Source organism: Sinohyriopsis cumingii, chromosome 17, assembly GCF_028554795.1.
Source record: "Sinohyriopsis cumingii isolate HCF-2022 chromosome 17, ASM2855479v2, whole genome shotgun sequence".
NCBI classification, from domain to species: domain Eukaryota; kingdom Metazoa; phylum Mollusca; class Bivalvia; order Unionida; family Unionidae; genus Sinohyriopsis; species Sinohyriopsis cumingii.
This window is the reverse complement of record NC_142977.1, coordinates 57,050,996-57,075,251: the sequence shown is the minus strand read 5'-3', so window position 1 is coordinate 57,075,251 and position 24,256 is coordinate 57,050,996. Positions and strand designations below refer to the sequence as shown.

Here is a 24,256-nt window from a genome sequence, read left to right as displayed (position 1 = left end):
ATAACCCAAAGATATTCTTTCACGACAAAGAAATCAGTAAACTTGCCAAGACAAATGCATTTATTTGGATTACACAGTCAGGGGTCATTACAGATTTTGTTGGTTTTTAACTTTGCTGCAATAAAAGATCTTCAAGTTCAAGTGTAACTTACTGAAACAAGATGAATCATTAGCCTCCTTGATTTTTTGTTTAATTTGATGTAGGACAAAGTACAATGAAATCGATGATAGTAAGCAAATTATGACAGGCAGTAAACTAACTGCCATTTGGTTAAAAAGATTTATTAGGCTTTTTGTATTGGCTTGTATTTAATGTGTTGGTCCATAATATTGCTTCAAAAAGATTATAAGGAAAGGAGACTGTTAAAAGTACGACTTGAAAAGAAAAATGAACTAATAAAATTATTCTTTGAATGGACAATGCATTTGTTTGTTAGATTTTTTGTATATTGAGAGAAAGAGATTATGTTATGCAGGTTGCAATATCCTATTTCAAGTTGAAAAAGTACGAGTCAGATGAAAATTTGCCAGTACCATTTTTTTACCCCCAGTTCTGACACCAAGGAAGTTTGTTTTTTACCCTCAGTTTTACACCCCTGGGGGATACACTGTTTAAACCCAGCACTGTTTTTAAGTATGCTAACTTTACATTTTAAAAAGCATGACTGTGACTAACTGAATCAAAATGGACAAAACTGGAAACCAAAGGAATCACATGGCCTTGGATAGGTGACCTTGCACTTGTCGTTACCAGGATCTCCAGAAACCTTTATTAAATTTATTCCTATAACTCACCTCTGCACAGCTGTACTATGCCTGTTATAATAATAAGGACCAGAGCCAGAAGCTTGGCATAGGTGAAGACATCTTGCACACGGGTCGACCATTTTACATCGTAGCAGTTCACAAATGTTAAAATTACTGAAAAAGAAAACATCATGGAACTAGATTTGCTGGCTACAAATTACACAGCTAAAATAAAAAATTCTCCAAATTCAAGGAACCATAATGAATCCATGCCCTAAACAAGATGTTAATGAATTGTGTATTTAATTCCATTTATTGTACCAGATAAGGTGTCAATCATCAGGAAATATGTCAAGTGAAGTTTCCAAGTTACTTGCCCTTCAAGTCAGGTATGACAACTGAATAGTTTTCAAGTTCTTTATATGACCAGAGCACTGTAGTCACTTGAGCTGCAAAAAGCCAACTGAAAAGTTTTCTAATCTTTTATATGATATGAGCACTGTGCTTTAGAACAATCATGATACCAATGCACAATTGAAGTAAACGGTGCATTACTTTTTCTCTGACCTGCAAACCACCTCTGCCCATGCTAGAAGGTACAACAGACCCAATCCAAAAACTAAAACAAACACATGCTTTAATACCATAAAAACAACCATTACAGTGATGCAACACCAATGTTAGTACCTGATATTACAATAAAAAGAAGGTATAAAATATTTATGTGAATCTTGCATCCAACTGGCAGACGCAGCTCATGACCTGGTTTAACCTGGGTACATTTACATCAGAATGGTACATCTTTAAAATTGCTACATGAGCTACCCATACAGTGGGAAAACCTGCCAGTAGCTTCTTGTGGGTCGGTGGTTCTTCCCTGGGTTTTCCAGGGTTCTTCCTTCACCAGTTATACTAGCTGCCATGTATAGCCTATCCTGTGCTAAAAAAATGGCGTTAAACCAAAGATCAACAACCCATACTTCGTGCTGTGCATGCAGCAAAAGACATGGTGCTATGAATGATCTCTTTCACCTGATCAAATGAAACAATTTTTTTAAAGACTATCATAACGTAAATTTTCTTCTCATTGTATTTCAAGTTCTAGAATTTTAGAGTGTGTGATACATGTACATGCATGATTTAGACCAACCTTGCTCTTCAGCCTAACTTCAAAAAAACAACCAACACAAATTAAGTATGGAACTAGTAAAAGGGCAAAACTTGCTAAGTACAAAGAATCAGTATTGCAATTAACAGCCCTCATTTTCTGCTCTTTTTGCCTAAAATATCTCCCTTCTATCAACAAGGTATCAAAGATACATCACAAGAACAGACTTATCTTTTTCAACCATTAAGGACAGACAGGTCTGTCAGTAAAACTACTCCTCAGCCATGTTTCAGTTTAACATTAAACATCATGCCAATGACAACTGAATATTGCACGAACAATCCACATTGTAGACCTGCTAACCCTACTAAGATCTCAGTAAAGTAGCACCAAATGGGTAGAAAAATCCATCATCAGAAGCATGGAACTACTAAAAATCAAATGCCAGGCAATCACTGTCCCCAATGTGAAAACCTGGTTTAGCAGCCTTAAAATCTCCTGGCTGACAAGGAAAGCATGGAAGAACTACGTTATCTACTCATTAGACAAATCTTATCATAGACATTAAGAAGAAATTTAAAATAGTTTATGGAAAACTAGAAGATGCACATTATGTTTGTTTACCTGTTGACAGCTTCCATCAGCACTTAGTCATGCATTAAAAAGGAAATCCCAAAATTCCATGACCAAAATGAATAATTACACGAGCACATGCCACTTTTTCAGGAAGGATGAAATGGGTGGTATTACTGTGTGGTGACAAAAATTATGTTATCAATTCAAACAAGTTGATCTGATCTACATTTCCAGATGCAAATCAGAAAATTCCCTTATTGATGATGCCATCTTCTGTCATGTCACGATGAACTAAAGTAGTGCTAAAAAATTTAAATCTTGCTTTTGTTGACATTTTTGCCACCGTAACCTTGTTGTCTACACTGTACAGTGATGCTTAGCACTGGGGCAACATGTTGCAGCCATGTAGCGTGATGCCGCACCCAGAAACATTATCCTCACACCAGGCCAACCAGTCATAACACTAACCTCCTAATGCTGAGCTCCAAGCAAGGCAGTTAGTACCATATTTGTAAGTCTTTTGTATGACTGGAATGGGGATCTAACCCATGACCTCCCACATCCAATGCCAATTACAGCATCTTTATTGATTCAATTCAAAGCTACATATCAAATCTGATCTTTACTGATATTTTAACAGTGGGCATCTTCACAAAAGGAGTAAACAGAAGGGCACATCAAATGTTACCGTATGCTTATAGCAATCTTTTTCGTAAGACAAAGTGAACAAATAAATACACAGATTCTGTTTTTCAATACATTACATCGTTGTTCAAGCAAGAAATTTAATGGGTGCATGAAAATAAAAGATGAAGTATAAAGCATAGCAAAATTAAAATATTTGTCATATATCATATATAGTCAATGTATTCAATTATTATGACTTGATACTATTTTTAATTTATGCCTGCAAGTAACTATGCCCCAAATTTCCTATCAACATTACTGCCTAATGTACAATATCTCACGAAATGGTCAAAAAGTCAAAGTAAATCAAAGACTGTATAAGGATTTTATTTCCTGCATGGTTAGAAGGGGAATACATTTGAAACTGATTTTTTTAACCCGACAACTAATCTGAAAATATTTTTATTTTACTTTACAATAATAGTTTGATAATAACAGCAGCAAAATCAACAATTCAAAATGAAATAATGTTATTTTCTGTGTTTAAAATGCGCTGTTTTTGTTAATTCGGAGGAAACACCAATCAGTATAATTTAAATACCAATCAGCCCAAGCTGGCATGAAAACAATGCGATTTGCTTTGAGGAAATTAGAGTTGCGTCCCTTTGTTACGGCTAAACAACTTTATCTTTTCCAAGTCTTAACAGTACTAAGTTTAAAGTATTTAAATTAGAAAACCTTCAAGGTATTGGTGAACCAAACCTGTCTTGTTTATTTCTTATTAAAACTGCTTTAAGTTATTATTTTCTTCGTTTTTTTAAACTGACGGTAGCTTTGACTGCTTAAGATTGTTTTATACTATTGTAAAATGCATTGCGTCATCCATCCGCATCTTAGAACTGGTCAATATGCTGGCAAAATCCATGTGCTTTGTTTTCAACAAGGGCGCCAATCCGTGATTTTGTCTCTGTCAGAAATAAATATGAACATTTCCAATATGTTATACATTAAATTTGTCAAGTAGGACTATACTCAGAGCACAATGTTCTCACCGCTGGATACTGTTATTTTTCAGGACAAAGAAACTGTAGACAACTGTGGACAGTTATTGTGAAGATCGTATTTTAGAACATACTTACAAACATAACTGAAAAAGTAAATTTACAAGAAATATACTTACAGATACATACGGTTGCCAATAACCTGACAGCCGTGTCTGGTTGGTCACAATCGGGAAACAATGGCTCGATAACATAGTAGGCAAACGTGAGTGCCACAATGGCTTGGGAACACGGACGCACTATCATACATTCTACCCAGAGTCTTAGAAAAGCACAGAAAGGTCCAAATGCTTCAAATATATAGGCATAATCGGCTCCAGATCTTAAAATGGAAGTTCCAAGTTCAGCATAGCAGTAAGCGCCAATCATTGAATACAAACCGCAGAGGACCCATATTATTAGTGAAGATCCAACGCTCCCCGCGTGTTCCAAGACCCCTTTAGGGCTCACAAAGATCCCTGAACCTATGATACTTCCCACGATAACAGTAATGCCATTGAGAAGTGTTATCTTTGGTTTTAAGTTAACAGCTTCAGACGAGCCTGATTCTGAGGAATTCTTTGAATCTGGATTAACTTTAATTTCCACGTTTTTGAATCCGTCTGCCATTTTCCTAGTTTTCCTTTCTAGTTCTTTCGCAGTTTCTAAACAAACCAAGCTTGTTTTAAATCCAATTTAAAGAAGCTGTTGCTATGTTGACCGATTAGTCCTGTACCACGTTGTGTTGTCCCCGAAACATTTACGCACCACTTCCCCCACGTGTCTGCAAACCAAAGCTGATGCAACCGATGTTATGTAGGCCTAGTTTAGTCGGGTTCCCTACTTAGTATGCTCCCTGCGTATAGCGGAGGGTAACGCAGGGAGCATACTAAGCCGGGAACCAGACTAGGCCTACTCTACTATTAAAGAAGGGTAGTCTGGTTGCCTGCTTTGTATGCTCCCTGCGTTGTGCAACACATGGAGCATACTAAGGGGGCAGGGTCCAGTTTTTATGTACAAATTTAATGCCGCAATCAGCGACCCTGTATAAAAAAATCATAAAAAATCAAATACACAAGTGAGGTCAAAAAGGTCCATATTTTTATATACCTATATTAAAACAAAGCATAAGAATAGTATTCACTTTACCAGAGAAGTCAATGGCAGTTCACAGCAGAAGAGGTTTATGCACCCCAGCCCCTATTTTATACATGCATTTTTCACATCCAAATGCCATTTTTGACAGCATGTGGTGCTCACAGTGCAAACGCAAGCCCTTTCCCTGGATGAAAATTTTGAAAAACATTGTCTGCTAAATAGTTTGATGCAATTCAGAATAGTTGTCATCCAAGCCGTTTTTGAGATACTCTAGTTGCCTTGAACCCACATGTCTACTGCTATGGGAGGCTAGCTCTTCTTCCTAGCCAACTACTGGTATTTCACTATCAACATACTGCAGAGCAACTATGGAAGGTGTACATGCCTGACATCAATTTCAAGAACAACACAAGCCCAAAACACCTAGTTCATAAATATATCCATATCTATAAATACTAGACAATAATAGCTGAAAAAGTCACACCATAGCCTTAAGTTAAGAAATTTGCCAGGGGCCAGTTTCGTAAATTGGCCCCTGCCACCTAAGCAGGCAACCAGACTAATAAAAAAAAAAGGTTTAATCGGAAAGCCTCGTGCATATTCCAGTGTCTTTCTCACTAAGTGGAGATAAACATTGGATTTAATTCGTCACCGTCGAGAACTATATTCTGAACTACTTTCGTTCATATAGGGGCAGGAGCCAATTTTTAACGTACAAACTAAATGCCACAATCAGCGACCTAGTATTGAAAAAAATCATTAAAAAAATCAAACACACAAGTGAGGTCAAAAGGTATACATGTTTGGATACCTATATTGAAACAAAACATAAGAATATTATCCACTTGACCAAAAAGGTCAATGGCATTTCATAGCAGATGTTTATGCACCCCAATCACAAATTTCTATCTGCAATTTTCATGTCCGAAGGGGGTGGCCGAGTGGTCTAAAGCGCTCTCCGTTACTGATCACTGTCATCTCACCTCTGCGTTGGTTCGAGTCTCAGATTCAGCCAATGTGGGTATTAGTCCTACCTGTAAGACCCGACGCTGATATTTATGTTGTAGGCGTCAGCACCTGAACAAAATCAAAATGTGCTGTGTCTTACATGTAGGACTAATGTGGGTATGTGAGAAAGCTTGCCAATAGTTTCTCGTGGGTCGGTGGTTCTTTCCGGGGTTTTCCCGGTTTCTTCCTCCACCATTAATACTGGCCGCCATGTATAGCCTATCGTGTGCTAAAAAATGGCGTTAAACCCCGCATCGTCAACATGTCCGAAGGTCATTTTGACTGTATGTGATGTTCACAGTGCAAACACAAGCCCTTTTCCAAGATGACAGTTCTGCAAAACAGTGTGTACTAAACAGGCTGATGCAATTGACTAATGCAATTGAAAATAGTTGTCATGAAAGCCGTTTTTGAAATATTCTACTTGACCCAAACCCATGTGTTTACTGCTATGGGAGGCTAGTTCTTCTTCCTAGCGGACTATTGGTATTTCACTATCAACATACTGCAGAGTAACTATGGAAGGTGTACATGCCTGACATCAATGTCAAGAACAACACAAGCCCGAAACACCTAGTTCATAAATATATCCATATCTTCAAACAGTAAACAAAAATAGCTGAAAAAGTCACACCATAGCCTTAAGTTAAGAAACTGTACCCTGCCACCTATAGAATAAATCGGCGGCGGAAGATGACAGCATCACAATCGGAACATTTTCAGCTCTTGATATTCTAGGACTCACGGTACTAATTTAGTTCCCATAGTAAACCTATGCAAACACGATGCTATTAAAAATTCAATAGCTTAAAATTTCTGAGTGCTCGTGATCAAACCTATATATATATATATATATATATATATATATATATATATATATATATATATATATATATATATATATATATACTATTATTTAAGGTGGGTCGTGGGCAGTTTTGTCGTCCTCGGACCGGTTTCGTGGGCAGATTTCCATCTGCCCACGAAGCACGTCGTCCTTTTCTGCACTCTTGCCATAAATATCAATAAAATAAATGCATATTTACGCTGCTGAATGTTAAATATTCGATAAATATTCATCTGCAAAATAAATAATTGCCTTTTTACCTATTTATTTCCATTTTTTCATTAATGAATAGCACAACTTGAGTTACCTCCCATTATGTACTAGCATTTATTGCACCTTAAAAATAGATTGACCCGGAAGTAGTATGTTTCAAATTTACTGCCCATGATGACAGGTGGTCGTTACAAAGAAAATCAAGGGATGGGGTTCTAACCTGTAACAATATAATATGTTAATAGTGTTACAGGTTAGAACCCAAATCTGTTGATTTTCTTTGTAACGAGCCACTGTGCCCGTGATTATTATTGTGAGAGATCACAACTGCCCGGGAACCAGGATGTGGAGTGAATAATCTGCCAATGTCGCCAACAAGCACCATACATATATGCTATTTATTATGATATCTAAGAAGTTTTCAATAATGCTAATTAGTAACATTATAATGAGTGAGCTGTTATATGTCTTTTGAATTACCTCTATTCACTATTGCTGGTCTTGAGCCCAAACTAAGAGGATTGTGGCAGTCATTAGAAATACAAGTGATACCATTTATTTAAATCCAGGCTTAGTAAGTTCATAACTTCACTTAAGTTCATATTATATGCTGTTGCATTTTCTTCTCTCAGTCTACCATTAACAACAACAACAAAAGAAAAATGGTGTTTACTCAGAATTTGTTCCTATATCTATCAAAAAATTTTGTTTTGGAACAGATTTTGTTGGAAAAGCTGAAAGAATAAAATTGGGGGAAAATCATGATGGTATATAATACAATTGTTTACTTATAATAAAAGACTACTAGATTTAGTGTACAACATCCTTGGAATAATTAATTGGCATTGTGAATATGCAGAATCCCAATTCTTTAATGTACATGTACTGTTTAAGGTACAAAACTGTTTTGCATACTTCATAACTTATTTCTCTAATAGTGCAAATAATAGGAGACAGAAGACATTTAGAAAGAATTAATTTGTCAAAATAAGTTAAATATCAAGACTAGTTTAATGGACGTTTGAAAATTTACTATTAAAGTAAAATTGCCTATTTTTGAGAGAAAAATCCTAATAGTAATGCACGTAATTTTATTTAAATTAGCAGTAATGTAGAGGATGATGATTTATTTATGAAATATGCCATAAACGTGTGTTTCATGTTCATTACTCCAAAGTAAAATCCCCAAGAACCACCTCAGAAAATCAGGAATGACATATTCATGTAAAACACAAAACACAATTCTAAAAAAGTGTTGGAGATGCAGTTATCAGCTGTGAGTCACATAGCTAACACATGTTGAGTAGCAGACTGGATGCTTGGTATGGTATTAATTGTATTTGCCTTGTCAGAATAGTTGGTAAAGATTTCAAGAGGACTTCCTGGTTGGAAAAAAGTGAATTGGAGAAATGTATTATTTTTTCATCGTATGTGTCCTTGTTTCACTTCATTAATAATAATGATATGACTTCTGACAAATCTTTTTGTCTGAGTGACTCGGTGCTGATAAGTGTAAAAAAATGTCGAGGCTGCGACAGATGTGTCCTCTGTAGAAATGGGTGTTTATTAAACTAGGTCAAAATTAGGTAGTGTAAAAATAGGAAGTGGAACAATACACAATATGGAAAACGCTCGCTGTGGAAGACATTGGGCGGACATACAGACACATCAAGATGTACTTAATAAGATTCATACACATATTATATACTGTTGTATAGCTCTCCTTGTATGCTTCAGATTTATACAATTAACATTGAAGTTTGTGGTACCGAGGCAAACGGCAATGGAAGATGCACGTATCAAGGATATGAAGATTGTTAAATTCACAAGCGATACAGAGTCAAATATACCAAAACTTTCATATTGCACTTTCTTACATTTCTACTATCACAGATCGATTTAGACTGATGCGAAACCTATCAATTTATATCAAATTTGTCAAAATCGGGGTTTATTTACTATTGTTATGAGTTATTCACCTGTATGGAAAACGATCGTATAGGAAGACATTAGGCGAATTGACAGACAAAGGAAGACATACTTAATAAGATACATACACATGCTATTTACAGTTGTACGGCTTTAATTATATGCTTTAGATATATAACAATAGCATCGAAATATGTAGTACGATCGCAAAACGGCAGTGGTAGATTCACGTAGCAAGGATATGAAGATCGGTAAAGTCGCACTCGATTTTCAGTAAAAAGAACAAAACCTTCTATTTTGCATTTTCACACATGTCTATTGGCACAGATCGATTTAGTATGATTAGAAACGTATCAATTAAAATCAAATTTGTCATCTGATATCAAATGTGTCAAAACCGTTGTTTTTGCGATTGTTATGACTTATTCGCCCATATGAAAAACTTTCGTATAGATCGGATCTAGGCGCACGGACAGACAAATAAAGACGTGCTTATTAAGATATATACACACATTTTATAATATTGTATAGTTTTAATTCTATACTTCAGATCTCTAATATTAGCATTGAAGTATGTGCTACAATCACAAAACGGGAAGGGTGTATTAAAGTAGCAAGGATATGAAGATCGGTAAAGTCGCACCCGATATTCCGTAAAAAGTGGAACTTTTTTATTTTGTATTTTCACGCACATCTATTGGCACAAATCGATTTAGGCAGATGAGAACCTATATATTAATATGAAATTTGTCAAAAGCTGTGTTTGTTTACTATTGGTATAAATTATTCACCTATATGGAAACCGTTCGGATAGGAAGGCATCGGGTGCACAAACAGACATATGAAACCGTACTTAATAAGATACATACACATATTATTTAATGTTGTACATCTTTAATTATATGCTTCAAATCTATAGTATTAGCATCCAAGTATGTGCTACTATCGAAAAACGGGAAGGGTAGATGCACACATCAAGGATATGAAGATCGGTAAAGTCGCAAACAATAATGAGTCATAAATACCAACTTTTTTATTATTAATTTTCTCGACTTTTTTTGGCACAGATCGATTTAAACTGATGAGAAACCTATACATTGATATTATATATGTCGAAATATATGGTTGTTTAAGATTGGTACAACTAATTTACCTATATGGAAAATCTTTGTGTTGGAAGGTATTTGGCGCACGGAAAGACAAATGAAGACGTACTTAATAATATATGTAAACATGTTATATGCTGTTGTTTAGCTTTAATTTTATGCTTGAAATCAGTAGTATTAGCATCGAAGTATGTTGTAACCCCCTCCCCTTAGTACGCTACTGCAAGCAGACTTTGTCAAATGCTAAGAGACACTAATTGCTCGAAAATTATAATTTAAAAAATATTTATGTATTTATGGACTCGTATATTATAACCTTATAATGCGCCTTCATTTTCCATCAGGTAGGTCTCCAGGTCGAGTTGTCATGAAAAACAGGAACCAGTATCGTACATTCTTTACTAAGCGACTTCTCCGATGGTGCAATGTGTCTATAGAGCGTCCGCCTCGGATGCGAGTGGTCGCGTATTCAAACCCCGGCCGAATCATACTAAAGACATAAAAATGGTACTTGCAGCTGCCTCTTTTGGTGCCGATCATTAAGAGGTTAGTGTTCGGATTAGTCGGCCTGGTGTCAGGATAGTGTGACTGGTTGGGACAAGTTTGTCTTATGTCCGCTAAAATGCAAAAGCCTACTGAACCAAGTCGAACAGGTTACGTATTATACAACTTATTTTCGAGATTTCAGCTCCCCTCCCCCTTAAATGCGTACATATATTATCAGTATACCTCCATACGCAAGCCTATGCATTTGGGTTACCCCCCTCACCCCTCTATGCGTACATACTAAATGGACGGCCCCTAACCATTCATGAGATTGTTCTGATTCAAATTTACGAGTGCGATAGTGATGTACGCATTGCCCTACACAAACACGGGATGGTATTATTCAACCGTACATGTCCACAAAACTATATATATTTATAGATATATGTATACAACCATGGTACAGCAATTAGGTATCTAATTACATAATGACAGTGTAGTGGTTAGCAAATTTGAGAAATATACTTTTTTATTCAGACACCATGCCAAAAGGAAAGAACTAACTTACAGTTTACGCTAAACTAAATTAAACTTACTATTTTTGTTTCCAGCATGGTCGGAATATGTTTACATGTTTCATATTAGGAAACAATTTGCATTATGGCTAAGTATATCTAAGAAGGAAATAAGATGTTCTTACAAACTCTTATTTTGTTGGTGTATTGGTTACCTCTCAACATATGAACCATTCTTTGCCATCTCACGATTATAATCCGTATGTACTTATGTGTTGTCTCATTTGTAGTATTAATTTTTAAATGTATACTTTGCTTGTAAAATGATCCCACTTTATATAAATGTACAAACACCGCAATCGTGATGTGCTTACAGGAATACATTCTTCTGAGTTCTACTGAAGTCAATTATTCAGTATAATTTGTAAAACGATATGGACTGATTGATAAAAGTGACTGTTTTCTTTACTTTGGTTTGTCGCAATATTTTTCTAACACAATACTAATATACACTGGTCACACATGACGCCCCAAAGAAGCAGCTGTAGCTAATTCTTTTTTACCTGTAGTAATGGGATTTTTACAATATATGGCAGTGGCAGATGTACGTCGATTATCAGACAATGGTCGGCTTTTGCATTATTCACTTATTTCCCTACTTCGAGTGCGGACTGATTGACCGTTAAGCAAAATCTCAATTAATCTCTGCGATTTATGTGTTATCGTTTTGATGCAACGTACGATATTGTCCCCAGTGTTTATTTAATTCCATCATCGTTTAACAAAACTTCTTTTCTTATCCTCTCTAAATCAACTTTTGTTGACCAAAGACAACACATTTTATATGCAAGGCAGAACGCAAAATCACATTGCCCATCCACGAGTACAATGAAAATATGTAAACAAAAATAGTTAATAAAATTCCAAGGTATGTATAATATTGTAATATATTTTGGAGTATGCGCATTTGTTTACCGCTCTCCGTTTTAAGGATTCCTTATATACTTGCTTGAATATGGGAAGTCGGTGCTGGGATTATAGTCTTTAGACCAAAATAATTAGCCAGTTACTAGGGGCAAACGTTACGGAGTGAAGTGTAAGTGAGTTTCAAGATGACATGGTTTACTTTTGGTGAATTCAGGTCAGAGCCGCATGAGTGTCCCTGTCACTCAGTAGTCCCTATTCAAATCTAATTGCGTGAATTGATCGTGTGACTCCAGGTGCAGTATTTATGACTGGAGATTGGTAAATTATACAATGGAATCAACAGAAAAGGACTGTTCCGCCGTCCGCAGGCGCCATTTATTGTTGCTATGGTGGTAAATATGTTACAAAGTTACAGGCGAAATGAAGCTAAAAATCATGATTTAAAAGGCCTAAGGTGGCGTAGTAAAAACGGTTCCCTGTATTAGGTTGTTGAGTTGTATAGTTTCACGGCGTGAAATACTGGCGGTAAGTTACGGAAAGTTAACGAAGAGAAGCTTTGCAGTTGTGACCTTGACATACAATTGGGAAGTTGGGATTTGCGGTCATGTATTAATTAGAGTAACATTATTGATAGATTGGACGCGTTGGACTTTCCAGTTTGCAGAAGTAGTTGTACAGGATTCCTTTGAATCAGGGGAAACTGATGACTCGTAGCGGGATTCGCGCAAGGGCTTGACATCGCTCGGTCAAGAAACCCCTTTGGTTGATACAATATTTCTTGCGTGAGCATAATGCAAATATGTATACTGGCTTGCACTGTTTTCAGCTATGATGTACGATGTTGAGATCTCAGTCGGTCAGGATATTCTTTAACAACGGTATCTTTTATCCTAACACGTCTTTCAATACGGTTCCATTTCAATATGGTACCATTTACCCCTTGCAATAAAGTATATCAGTTGGAGGTTGAGGATGAACTAATCGATATTGAATTTCTCTAAGTACTGTTTGATCAATGTTCGGATCTCATTATCTTGTTATTGCAAAAAATATATATTGGTTATAATCAATTACACCTTTAGTTTTATGATTATTTAGACATTCTATATAAATCCAGCATGGTATCAGATAATATTTCGACGATATTGTTATATGTGACCAGTACATTTGAACAGGTATGATTATAAACAGTAAAATTAGGCATTTAAACGGTAGGAAAAAAAATTCTACTGAAAAATGTTTCATCAGCATAAAAAACTAAGGATTGTCAAATCCGAGACTAGCAATATTTTATAGTACCTATATTTGCTCTTTTCAGGCCAAGTTATCACGTAATGGCTTGTTTTAGTAGATTGCTTGTTTTTGTGTGGTTTTTTTTTTTTTTGTGCTCCCACACAAAATGCCCATGCGCGGAATTTAATTTCCGTTGCCATGACTTATAAAAGTTACCGGCCATGCAGCAACATTTTTCTTTTTACATCAGATTTGCATAACATGATTAAAAGTAGTTATACTTGAACAAAAAGAACCAAAAAAGCTATCAAGTGTACAGAAAAAATAATTTAATTTCTCGAAATAAAAGTATACATCACTGTTACTTAGCTACGATTTTCCACCTATAGAGGACGCCAGCAGGAAATGACGTACAACATTTATCCCCACAAGACGAAGTACTGGGAGGGGGGGGCGGCACCAGACAGCCCCCCCCCCCCACTTTTCCAAAAAATTATAGTGTTTTATGTGTATTTATCCCCCCCCCCATGTGTTGTATGTTTTATATTATGCAAAAGAATTTAGGTCAAAAAAATTTAATTCTCCTTTTTAACGGGGTATTTTTTTTAAAACTTAGTTTTATCTATAGGGTTGTTTTTCCGAGTAGGTTTCCATTTTTCCATCACCTGACTTGAAATCCCTTCCCTATACTCTTGGTTGACCTTGGCTAGATGTCGCCTATATCCGGTGTGTGCTATATGTCTATATGCTATAGGTTGTGTATGCTATATTTTGCTTCCATGTTGGGATAGCCTATATTTTTTTCCCAAATCTCCCCAGTAATCTTAGGACCTTATAATCGGATCAAGAAAGGGTTTATTTTTATTTATTTAATATATTTTTGAATTTTTGCGAAGTAACGGTGTATTATAATTTAATTAAGAAAAAAAAAACTTAATGTGTTCTGTGTGCAAATATATTGTGTCATTATTCACATATTGGATTTGTAAATTGAAATCCGCTGTACTCGAGTTGGAGTCCATACACTTTTTTATTTGCTTGTATTTCTCCCACCTAGAGTTCGGCCGTCTCAAATTATTTATTGGATTTCTGCCAAAAATGGTTGTTCTTCCAGCCACACACATACACATACACACAGTGGGGATTTGCCGTGCAGTGCGAGAGCTGCACATTTTGAGCAAATAGAATTAGAAGAGAGGCTTATTAGATCCTTTGTTTTCGTGTTTGTATGTAAAGTTTCCTATATGGGGTGTTTGTTTTCCCCGACTCTTTCATAGCCCCATGACGTCATTATCTCGTACTTATCCCATATAGTTTATCTGTCCCGATAATTAGGATTTGTGATAGGTTGCGTAATATAATTAAAGTCTATTTAATTATTTACTTTTAATTTTAATGGATAATAAAAAGAAACTGAAGCTTTTTAGGAAAATTTATAAGAAATTAAAAGGGTGGCGGTTACAGCAGATTCCAATCCGGGGTGGGGGTATGAGGGCAAGGGTTCACTTTGTGGGGGTCCCCTTTAAGGGGAGACTATCCATTGCCCCATCTCCCTCCCCTTCTTTTCACCCTTTGCAGCCCCGTCCCTCCCATTCACAAATCTTCCTAGAAGTTCTTTTTTCTAATTAATTTGAAAGGATTACAAAAAATTGGCCTATTCATTTTTTTTTTATGTTTATGACTTGGTCACACGCCATCATGGTTTTAGTTATGAAATCTGTTAGTAGTGAATGGGGCCACCCTAGCCTCAATGGGAATTAGCATTACAGAGACCCCTGGGCCACTCTAGCCTCAATGGAAAATTAACATGGAGAAAAATCGTGGGCCACTCTAGCCTCAAGGGGAATTTAACATGGGAAATAGTCTTGGGATACTCTAGATTAAGGGGAATTGAACATGGAGAAAAAACCCTGGGCCACTCTAGCCTCAAGGGGAATTGAACATGGGAGTTTGTTTTTTTTTTAATTTTTTTTAAAATTTAAATTTAAATTTAAATTTTAAAAAGGAGTAGGCAATTGAATAAAGTCATTCTCTTTTCGAGAAATATGGCTGGCCCTGAAAAGGGCCTTTGGGTTTATGTTAATGTATCCATTAACATAAAGGGCACCGCATTGGTCTTCTTCTTGTCCTTAGGCTGCGTTTCACTGTAGGACCGTAAATCAGGACTCTTTTGAGGCATCCTTGTCTTTCTACGTAGATCCTACGTATCCACAGACTGGTGTTTGTCCTGTGGACAACGGTCCACTTGGATCGGACATACATGGGTATGTCCGTCCGGTACATCATGGAAGACACAAGCGTAGAAGATTGCACATCGGTCCACATCTTGAAGCGACGAGAACAAGTGAATCAATGCATTGAACTGCGCTTATTTATAGGTAGAGGAAGGATTGAAACCGATTGAGTTCATTCACCAATCCAAACACGCGTTACAAAATTCAGTCAGCCCGCATCCAATCCGAAGAGATTAGTCTGTGACGTCAGTTGGTCTATATAGATTCGCTAGCGCTTGTGTGCAGTCAATCTATGCGACAGTGATTCAACATGACGGAAATTCAGAAAACGATCCATTGGGGTGCACCAGCAGGGGAGACCGCCCAAGGGAACCCGGACTTACTTTCAGAAGAGGTACATTGGGATTTTGTGGATTTTCTTACCTCGCAAGAATTTGTTCCGGAACCTTCGTCTCATTCTTCATTACCGCAAGTGGAGAATTTTAGACAGAGACAGAAAGAAGAATTGGAGAAATTTATGCAACGACAAAAGGAAGCGGAACAAGCTTTTCTCCTACAGCAACAGCAACAGCAACAAGAAGAGGTAAGAAAAAAACAACAGCAACAACAGCAAGAAGAAGTAGCAGCAAAGAAACAAGAGGGTGAAAATCAAACGGCTACGGTACTGTTGGACATTTTAGCGGAGTTAAGAAGTCTGAAACAAATGTATCAGACTTCTTTATCACGACCGAAGAGAATACGACCTTCCCGAGCTAAACACGCCAACCCTGTGACTAAGCCTGTCGTACCACCCTTAGTGATTTCAACCCAATCATCAGAAGTAGGCCTTGGCCGTGGCAAAGGCTTAAGGCAGTTAAAGTTGATTGGTTAAACTCACTCCTACACCATAAAGAAAAAATGCCCTTTTCAGGGCCACCCACATTTCTCGAAAAGAAATACAATTTCAATTTGCCAATAACTCAAAAATAAACCCCACCCATTTTACCCTTATAGTACGTGTCTGTGTATGAGTGCGTGAGTGTAGCTTCTTATTTTAAAATCAAAACTCAAAGACACTTACCTTATATCATTAATGTATTCTTTTCTCCATAGTTACAATCCAATTCACAATTCACAACAGAACACTTTAATTAAAAGTTCATTGACTTCTTCTTTCTCCTTGTTTAGTCTCTCTGTTTTTTTAATTTCTTCACCGTTTTTTCCTCATTTTCTTCCCTTCTTCTTTTCTTCTCCTGTTTCTTTGCCTCTTTTAAATAGAATTGTCTTCTTTCTTCCTCTTCTTCCTCTGAAGAATCCCTCTCTTCTTCCGAAGAATCCCTCTCTTCTTCTGAAGAATCCTTCCTTTCTTCTGACTCCTCTTGTTTCTTTTTTGGGCAATCTGGAGACCAATGTCCTTTTTCTTTACAATAATAACAGGTATCTTGACTTTTGTCTTTTTTAGCCCCTGTTTTTTTTCTTTTTTGACGGTCTGGACACTCTGAAGACCAATGCCCTTTCTTCTGACAGATATAGCAAGTATCCTGACTTTTATCTCGAAAGGAAGGAGAGTAGTCCGTAGGCTGGTCTGAAGAGAATTTTCTAATGACCCCTCGCAAAGCTCTGACGAAACGTTCCATCTGGGTAGTCTCTTCCATCGTTGTGCTCGGTTTGAGAGTGAAATGAATAGTGAAAGGACAAGACACACACCCTTTTATATACGCTGGTTTGTCATGACTATAAATTAGTCTATGGTGTTTAAACTTGAGTCATTTGACGTTTTTCACTGAAGATGAAACGATCCTATTCATTCGAGAAGAAAGAAGAAGAAGAAGAAAGTAAGAGGCAGAAACGTGATCTATCGCCTCGTACCAGGGCTGAAATTTTGGCACAAATTCATGCCAGTGATTTTGAAGAGGACATGAGTGAACCAGAATCAAAACCCTCTAAACCAAGTTCACCACCCTTAGTCAACCCTGAAAAGTACTATTCCATTCGAGAGACGGAAAAGCGCTCCTCTAGAAAATTTTGAACCACGGCTTACACCTACACAGTGAAGTTTAAAGATTTCAAGGCCGACGTACCATTGGAGAAAGCAGAAGGGTTTATCACCGATATGTGGGATTCTTTGCTCACCGCACTCAAGCGACAATGTCAACCCAAAGAAGACGATCGCTTGACACTATCCATAGATCACGACGGTTTGAAATCCCCTGTTTGGATCGAGTTTAGCAGACCCGCAGAACTAACCCCTTCCAAAGTCATGGACAAGATTCAACACGTACAACAATCTAATGACCAGTTTGACATCACCGATGGTAAAGCCACACTGAAAATGGCCCACGTCTCTCCTCCTCAAGGGACTGGACGCAAAAAGATGTTATTGGTGGACGACCTTCGCAACACCAAAACAAGTCTCGTCCGAATTAACAACCCTCAAGACCAGATGTGTTTAGCTCGAGCCATCGTGGTGGGACGAACCTATTCCAACAAGAACGACACGGTAGAATGGAAAAGAGCCTGGAAAACTATTCGACAATCGGACCGAGCCAAACAACGAAACGAAGCAGAACTCCTGTTGCAACAAGCTGGTCTGTCCAAAGACACACCCTGTGGCATTCCTGAGATGCAAAAATTGCAAGATGCCCTAGCTCCACGCTACACCTTGAAAGTGCACCCTCAAGAAATGCGCCGTCCTCTGTTGTTTCGAGGCCAAGACTTTAAGGACGGAAAATACATTCATGTTTATTATCACGATGACCATTTCGATACCATTACCACTATCACCGGATTCCTGGGATACAGATATTACTGTGAGAAATGTGATTATGGTTATAACAATCGAGAGCAACACAAGTATTGTGGATGGAAATGCCCAGGATGTTTGGCCTCTCCACCCTGTCTGAGCGAAGAACCAGTGCCTTGTTCGACTTGTCTGCGCACGTTTGTCAGCCCTACCTGTTACCAACAACATCGGTTACCTGCTTCCCAATCCCTCCCTGAAATTCTCTTCCAACGGGAACCTTGTGTCCAGTGCCAGTGCCAGTCACCACTCCAATCACCACAATCAGAACCCCATTTTGGGCGGAGACACGCCTCTGACGTCCACTAACCCCTCGGACAGCCACAGAACTCTGGAATTATGAGTCACCAAAACCAATTTTACTTAACCTTACCCAGTGACAGTTCCATGGAGGTGTTTCCCCACAACACATTGTGCTGTTACACGGCCAAATTACCTCAGGCCATCCCCTTAGATCACGAAGCCCATTGGGAAGTGGCTTTAGTAGAAATGATTCACCCGACCCAAGTCCTCAATGTCCTTCCCAATCAAAACTTTTTTGATGTGGAAGTTCATGACGAACAATTGCAACAGTGGATGGATAGCAATGTCAAATATGACAAGAAAACCCGTACACAAAAGTACACCACCTATCACTTGTTCATTTCCCCAGGCTATTATTTTAGTGGTCAACATTTGGTCAGCACCATAGCCTCCAGGTTTAATGTCGTGTTTCTGAAAGCTTTGGAGCATGTTAACAAAAGTGTCACCATGGAGTACCACAAAACAGCTCGTCGCTTCTTGATGAAATTTGAACGGAGTAAAATCCTGTCCATTTTATTTTGTCCTGAATTGTATGACATGTTGGGCGGAGACATGAACCTGAGAATGAGCATGATGAAGAAAAACGAATTACCCATCGTTTACGACAACGAGTCTTTTAGCAAGTTATTTCGTGCCCCGGTAGAACTGAACCAAGGACTGAATTTGATGTTTGTGTACTCCGATGTGGTGGAGTATAACGTGGTGGGACACACCTCCGTGCCGTTACTGCGTGTCATTCCTTTCAAAGTGGATTCTGCCACGAACGCTGACGAGGAAGGTGGAAACACTTACCACGTTCACCGCGAATTTGTCCATCCTCACTATTTGCCTGTCAGTAAGTCGTATTTGGACACGGTCAACATTGCTATAAAAGGAGATCTGGGACAAAATATTCCATTCACCAAAGGAAAAGTCACGGTGAAACTCCATTTTCGAAAACGGTTCTCTCACGACTCGTAAGTCATGTATCCAGTGTACCGAGGGGTTGCTCGACAGCGAGGACACAGTTTAGGAGATATGCTGAAATCGGCCTTTCGTTCGGTGGCCCCGGTGTTGAAACCGATGGTGACACGCGGATTGCACGCCTTGAAAGATGCGGCACTGACGCAAGGCAAAGAATTTCTCCAAAATGTCATCATCGACAAACAAAACCCTAAAAAAGCCTTCATGAGGGCAGACAAAAATGTCTTGCTGCAAACGGGCAAAGACATTTTGGGTCACCGAGAAACACCTATAAATGCCCTGCACGCTACCGAGTCAGGCATTCAGCAAGGACAAGGCAGAAAGAGACGACGAAGAAAACACCCTTTCACCAGACTTCAAGCTAGAAAGGCCAAGAAAAGAAGAACCGTTCGAGACTTAGACGTTTTCGATTATTGAGAAAGAACAAAAAAATGATGCACCGAGAGTCTTGCGCTTGTTCAAAGACGGAACTGGATCTGTTTGCCATGCCCCCCACGATGATGACCATGCAAGAATCCCAGTGGGTGGAATTTCATCCCGTCTCCTCATTGGCCGATTCCGCTCCCATCGAGTTTGAAATCAAAGGACAGCCCGAAGATTACATCGATCTGAATAGCAGTTACTTGTACCTGAAAGTCAAAATTCTAGATAAGACTGGAGGTGCTATAGACGATGAAGCAGTAGCTCCCGTCAACAATTTCATGCATTCCTTGTTCAGTGGAGTGGACTTGTACTTGAATAACAAACTGGTCAGTAGCAGCATGGATACTTACCCTTATCGTGCCTACCTGGAAAATCTCTTGACGTACGGAATAGATGCCAAGAACACTCATCTCAATGCCTGTGTGGTATGGGAAGCTGACGAACCTACCAAGTTTGAAATGTTGGAAACTGATGAAAAGAAAGACAACAATGATGGATTTCTAGAACGAAGAAAGAGAATCACGGGAGTCGACACAAGTTTAGAACTGATGGATCGTTTGCATTTGGACATGTGGTTGCAAGAAAAGTATTTGCTGAACGGGGTGGATGTCCGCCTGAGACTGAATCGTAGCAGTGCCGCTTTCCATTTATTGGCTGATAGTGACGGTTACAAAACCAAAATCCTAGAAGCCAGACTCTACGTACGCCGTGTGGAAGTGTTACCTAAAGTGGGAAACGACATCAATCAGACGTTGAGCAGAACGACTGCCAAGTATCCCATACGACGCGTGGAAGTGAAAACCTTCACCATTCCCAAGGGACAGCGATCCATGATCGAAGATCATCTGTTCCAAGGACAGTTACCCAAACGTTTGATCGTTGGTATCGTCGAGAATACAGCCTTCAACGGAGCTGCCGAAAAAAATCCTTTCTACTTTCAACACTTTGGCGTGTCCAAAATCGAAGTCAGTCGCGATGGCAAAACCTTGTGTACCCGACCTTTCGAACCTGACTTTACCAAGAAGAATTACTTGAGATCGTACTTGTCCCTGTACGAAGCCACCGGCCAGTTAGGAACCAACACCAGTCACGGCATCACGTACGAAGATTATGCAGGAGGCTATGCTTTGTGGGCTTTCGATTTCACTCCAGACCAAGGCAGCGACGAGGGACATTTCCACCCTATAAAATCCGGCCAGATTCGTGTGGAAATTCAGTTTAAAGACCGAGACCCTGATGAAACGGTGAACGTCATCCTGTATGCAGAATTCGATAATACGATAGAAATCAACAGTTTGAGAGAAGTCATCCTAGATTACTAGAAACCATGGAAGACTGTTATCCCTCTTTACCTAGTGGAGAAACTTTGGACATGAAATGTGAGGAGACCGTGGAAAAAGAAGAAGTGATCATGATGAAGTCAAGATGCCCAGAACAAGAAGCCCATTTAGTCTCCTGTTTTGCCAAACACTTGGTCGACAAAATGACGGAATTGATCAAGAAAAATTGTTATGGATGTCAAAACGATCATCCCAGTCAAATTCAACACGATAAATGCCTGATGTTGAGTCAAGAAGAAAAATTGGACGAGTATCTGGACGAAGCTTGGAGTCTCATCTCGAACAAAGACGTGTTGCATCAGTGGTATAAAGACTTGCGTAAACATTCTTGTCCACCATTAACCGCTCAAGAGATCCATCGTATCGAAGCTCTCCTGAATCAGAGTGAGGAAACAGAACGAATAACCGTTTATTCGTCAGACATTTTCAAGCAAAAAGTCAGGATCGAATTGACGACTTATTATTACCTGTGAAGAAGAAAAAAAAACACACACAAATCAATGGATACCTGGGAACTTTATTACCTTTTGAACCACAGTTCGTATACGGCTTCTTGGAATCCTGTCGTCTGTGCTAAAGATGAACTCCCTCATCGCAAACCTCAAGACCATCAAGCTTACGTGATCAACACGGATGACAGTCATCTCCCAGGAACCCACTGGGTAGCCGTCTACTTTCCTCAAGAAGGATGTGTGGAATATTTCGATTCGTACGGATTGCCCCCTTTGGAAGACGATATCATCGACTTTATGAGAAGAAATGCTCAGACCACCCGATTCAATAATGTGAAATTACAAGGCACAGATTCCTTGGTGTGTGGACAATATTGCGTGTATTTTCTGCATCATCGAAGCCTGGGCTATTCCTTAGAACATTTAGTGGCTCATTTTGATCCTCGTTCTTCTTCAAGAAATGATGTGAAAGTAGATCGATGGTTTTGTGACCATTATGCTTATCTTTTGTCTCAAGCTAGGAAACGTAGTGTCCATCAATGGCCTAATGATTTCCAACAGTGGAAATCACAATTTCATTCACAACGTTGTCAGCCCTGTTTAAAGTAGATTGTGAATTGAGAAAAAAATGTTGGTGATTTGAAAAAATTGTTTGATGTTATAGTGTTGGATTATTGTTAAGTGATTTTTGAATAAAAATGTTGTGTTTTGAAAAAAATGCCTTTGTCTTTTGTTTAGCTATAAGAATGTTGGATTGATGCTCTTTGTGGGGGATGTTTTCCTTCACGTCCGCGCTTTGACTTTAAGAACCGGTTTGATTCCAGTCTAACCATCCATTGTCGACTCAACCTCCTAAGAAGATGTGTTCCAAACTAGCTAAGCTCAACGAAGCCTACGTGAATTTGCATAGGGTCAGACACAGTCTGATACCGAAGCCAGAAGAAACAGAGAATGTGAGAATGTTAAAAATCACTGAAGACCTGATAGAAGAGCTTTTCAGAGAAGAAATGAACAGGGAAAAAGAAGAATGGACAGAGAAGTACAGACTTCAGAGACAGCAGCAACAGCAGCAACAAGAACCTGAACCTGACAGAGGCTTTGTCGATTGTCGTATCGACACCAAAGAGTTCTTCTTCTCTTTCCGAAGAAGCAGACCTATCGCCAGAAAGTCTATCCTCAGAGGACATCGCATTCTTAGAAACTAAAAGATTGCCATAGCAAACAAAAAAAAACAGCCCTTTTCAGGGCTACCCAATACTCTAGAAAAGAAATAACTATCCATTTGCCAATGTGTGTAGGTAGAGTAGTGTGAAAATAAACACTAACTCTTTTTAAAAAAATGTGAGGATATGTGTTTGTGAGTTTGTGTGTTTGTAAGTGATCAAGTACGTTGGTGTGGATAGTAGATTAAAATGATGTCTATATTTGGTGTTTGAGGTGTAGATTTCGGGGTTAGATTGGATTGCTTTGAGTATGTGGATAGTCAATTGAAGTGATTTATAAAAAAATTTAAAATAGTGATGGGTAGAATAAAAAAGTGAGTGAGTGTTTCTGTTAGGTCCGCGCGTTGTTGTTTTTTTTTTTTTGGTCATGATCTAGGTAAGATCAATTTTATGTTTTTAGGGGGATGTTTTCCTTCACGTACGCGCTTTCACTATAAATTGAAACTCGTTCGGCAGTCTAGCTACCCTTGTTGATTGATCAACACAAGAATGAATAGTAGCAGAATAAGCAAACTTCTTGAACTCCAGATACATCTGGAATATGTCAGGCGCCTGGTAAATGAACTGGCTGCGGAGGCTATAATAGAAGAAGAAAGAATAAAGAAGGAAGAGGAGGAGAGAAGACAGAGGGAAGAGGAGGAAAAGAAAAGAGAAGAGAGGATGTCGTTCAATATTCCCGAGACAGAGGATTGGGGTGCTGAAGCGAATCATCCTCCCTCTTCGCTCCCCAGAAGAAAGGTGAAAGGAGACTGGGGAAGAAGATGCGTGTGTGGCGCCAGGCCAGGAAGGTGCAATCATTAGATAGTTGCATCTGGAGTTAAAAAAAAACAGCCCTTTTCAGGGCTACCCAATACTCTAGAAAAGAAATAACTATCGATTTGCCAATGTGTGTGTGTGTGTGTGTGTGTGTGTGTGTGTGTGTGTGTGTGTGTGTAGGTAGAGTAGTGTGATTATAAACACTAACTCTTTTTTCATAGTGCGAGGGTATGTGTTTGTGTTTGTAACTGCTCACGTAAGTTTGTGTGAATGGTAGATTATGGGTTTCTTTATTGTTTCTTAGCGTATGTGAAGAGTATAGT

The 24,256-nt window shown here is 38.5% G+C and overlaps 1 protein-coding gene across 1 annotated transcript in view; it reads right to left on the bottom strand.

The window, feature by feature from the left end:
- Positions 1–4,905, bottom strand: part of LOC149778822 (large neutral amino acids transporter small subunit 2-like) — a 55,427-nt gene extending 50,522 nt beyond the window's left edge. The window contains exons 1-2 of the mRNA XM_089939577.1: positions 4,239–4,905; positions 796–921 (exon numbers count right to left, since the gene is read on the bottom strand). Of these exons, the coding sequence (XP_089795703.1) occupies positions 796–921; positions 4,239–4,728 (616 nt within the window). The 5' untranslated portion in view covers positions 4,729–4,905. The remainder of the gene's footprint in view (positions 1–795; positions 922–4,238) is intronic.
- Between the last annotated feature and the right edge of the window lie 19,351 nt (positions 4,906–24,256).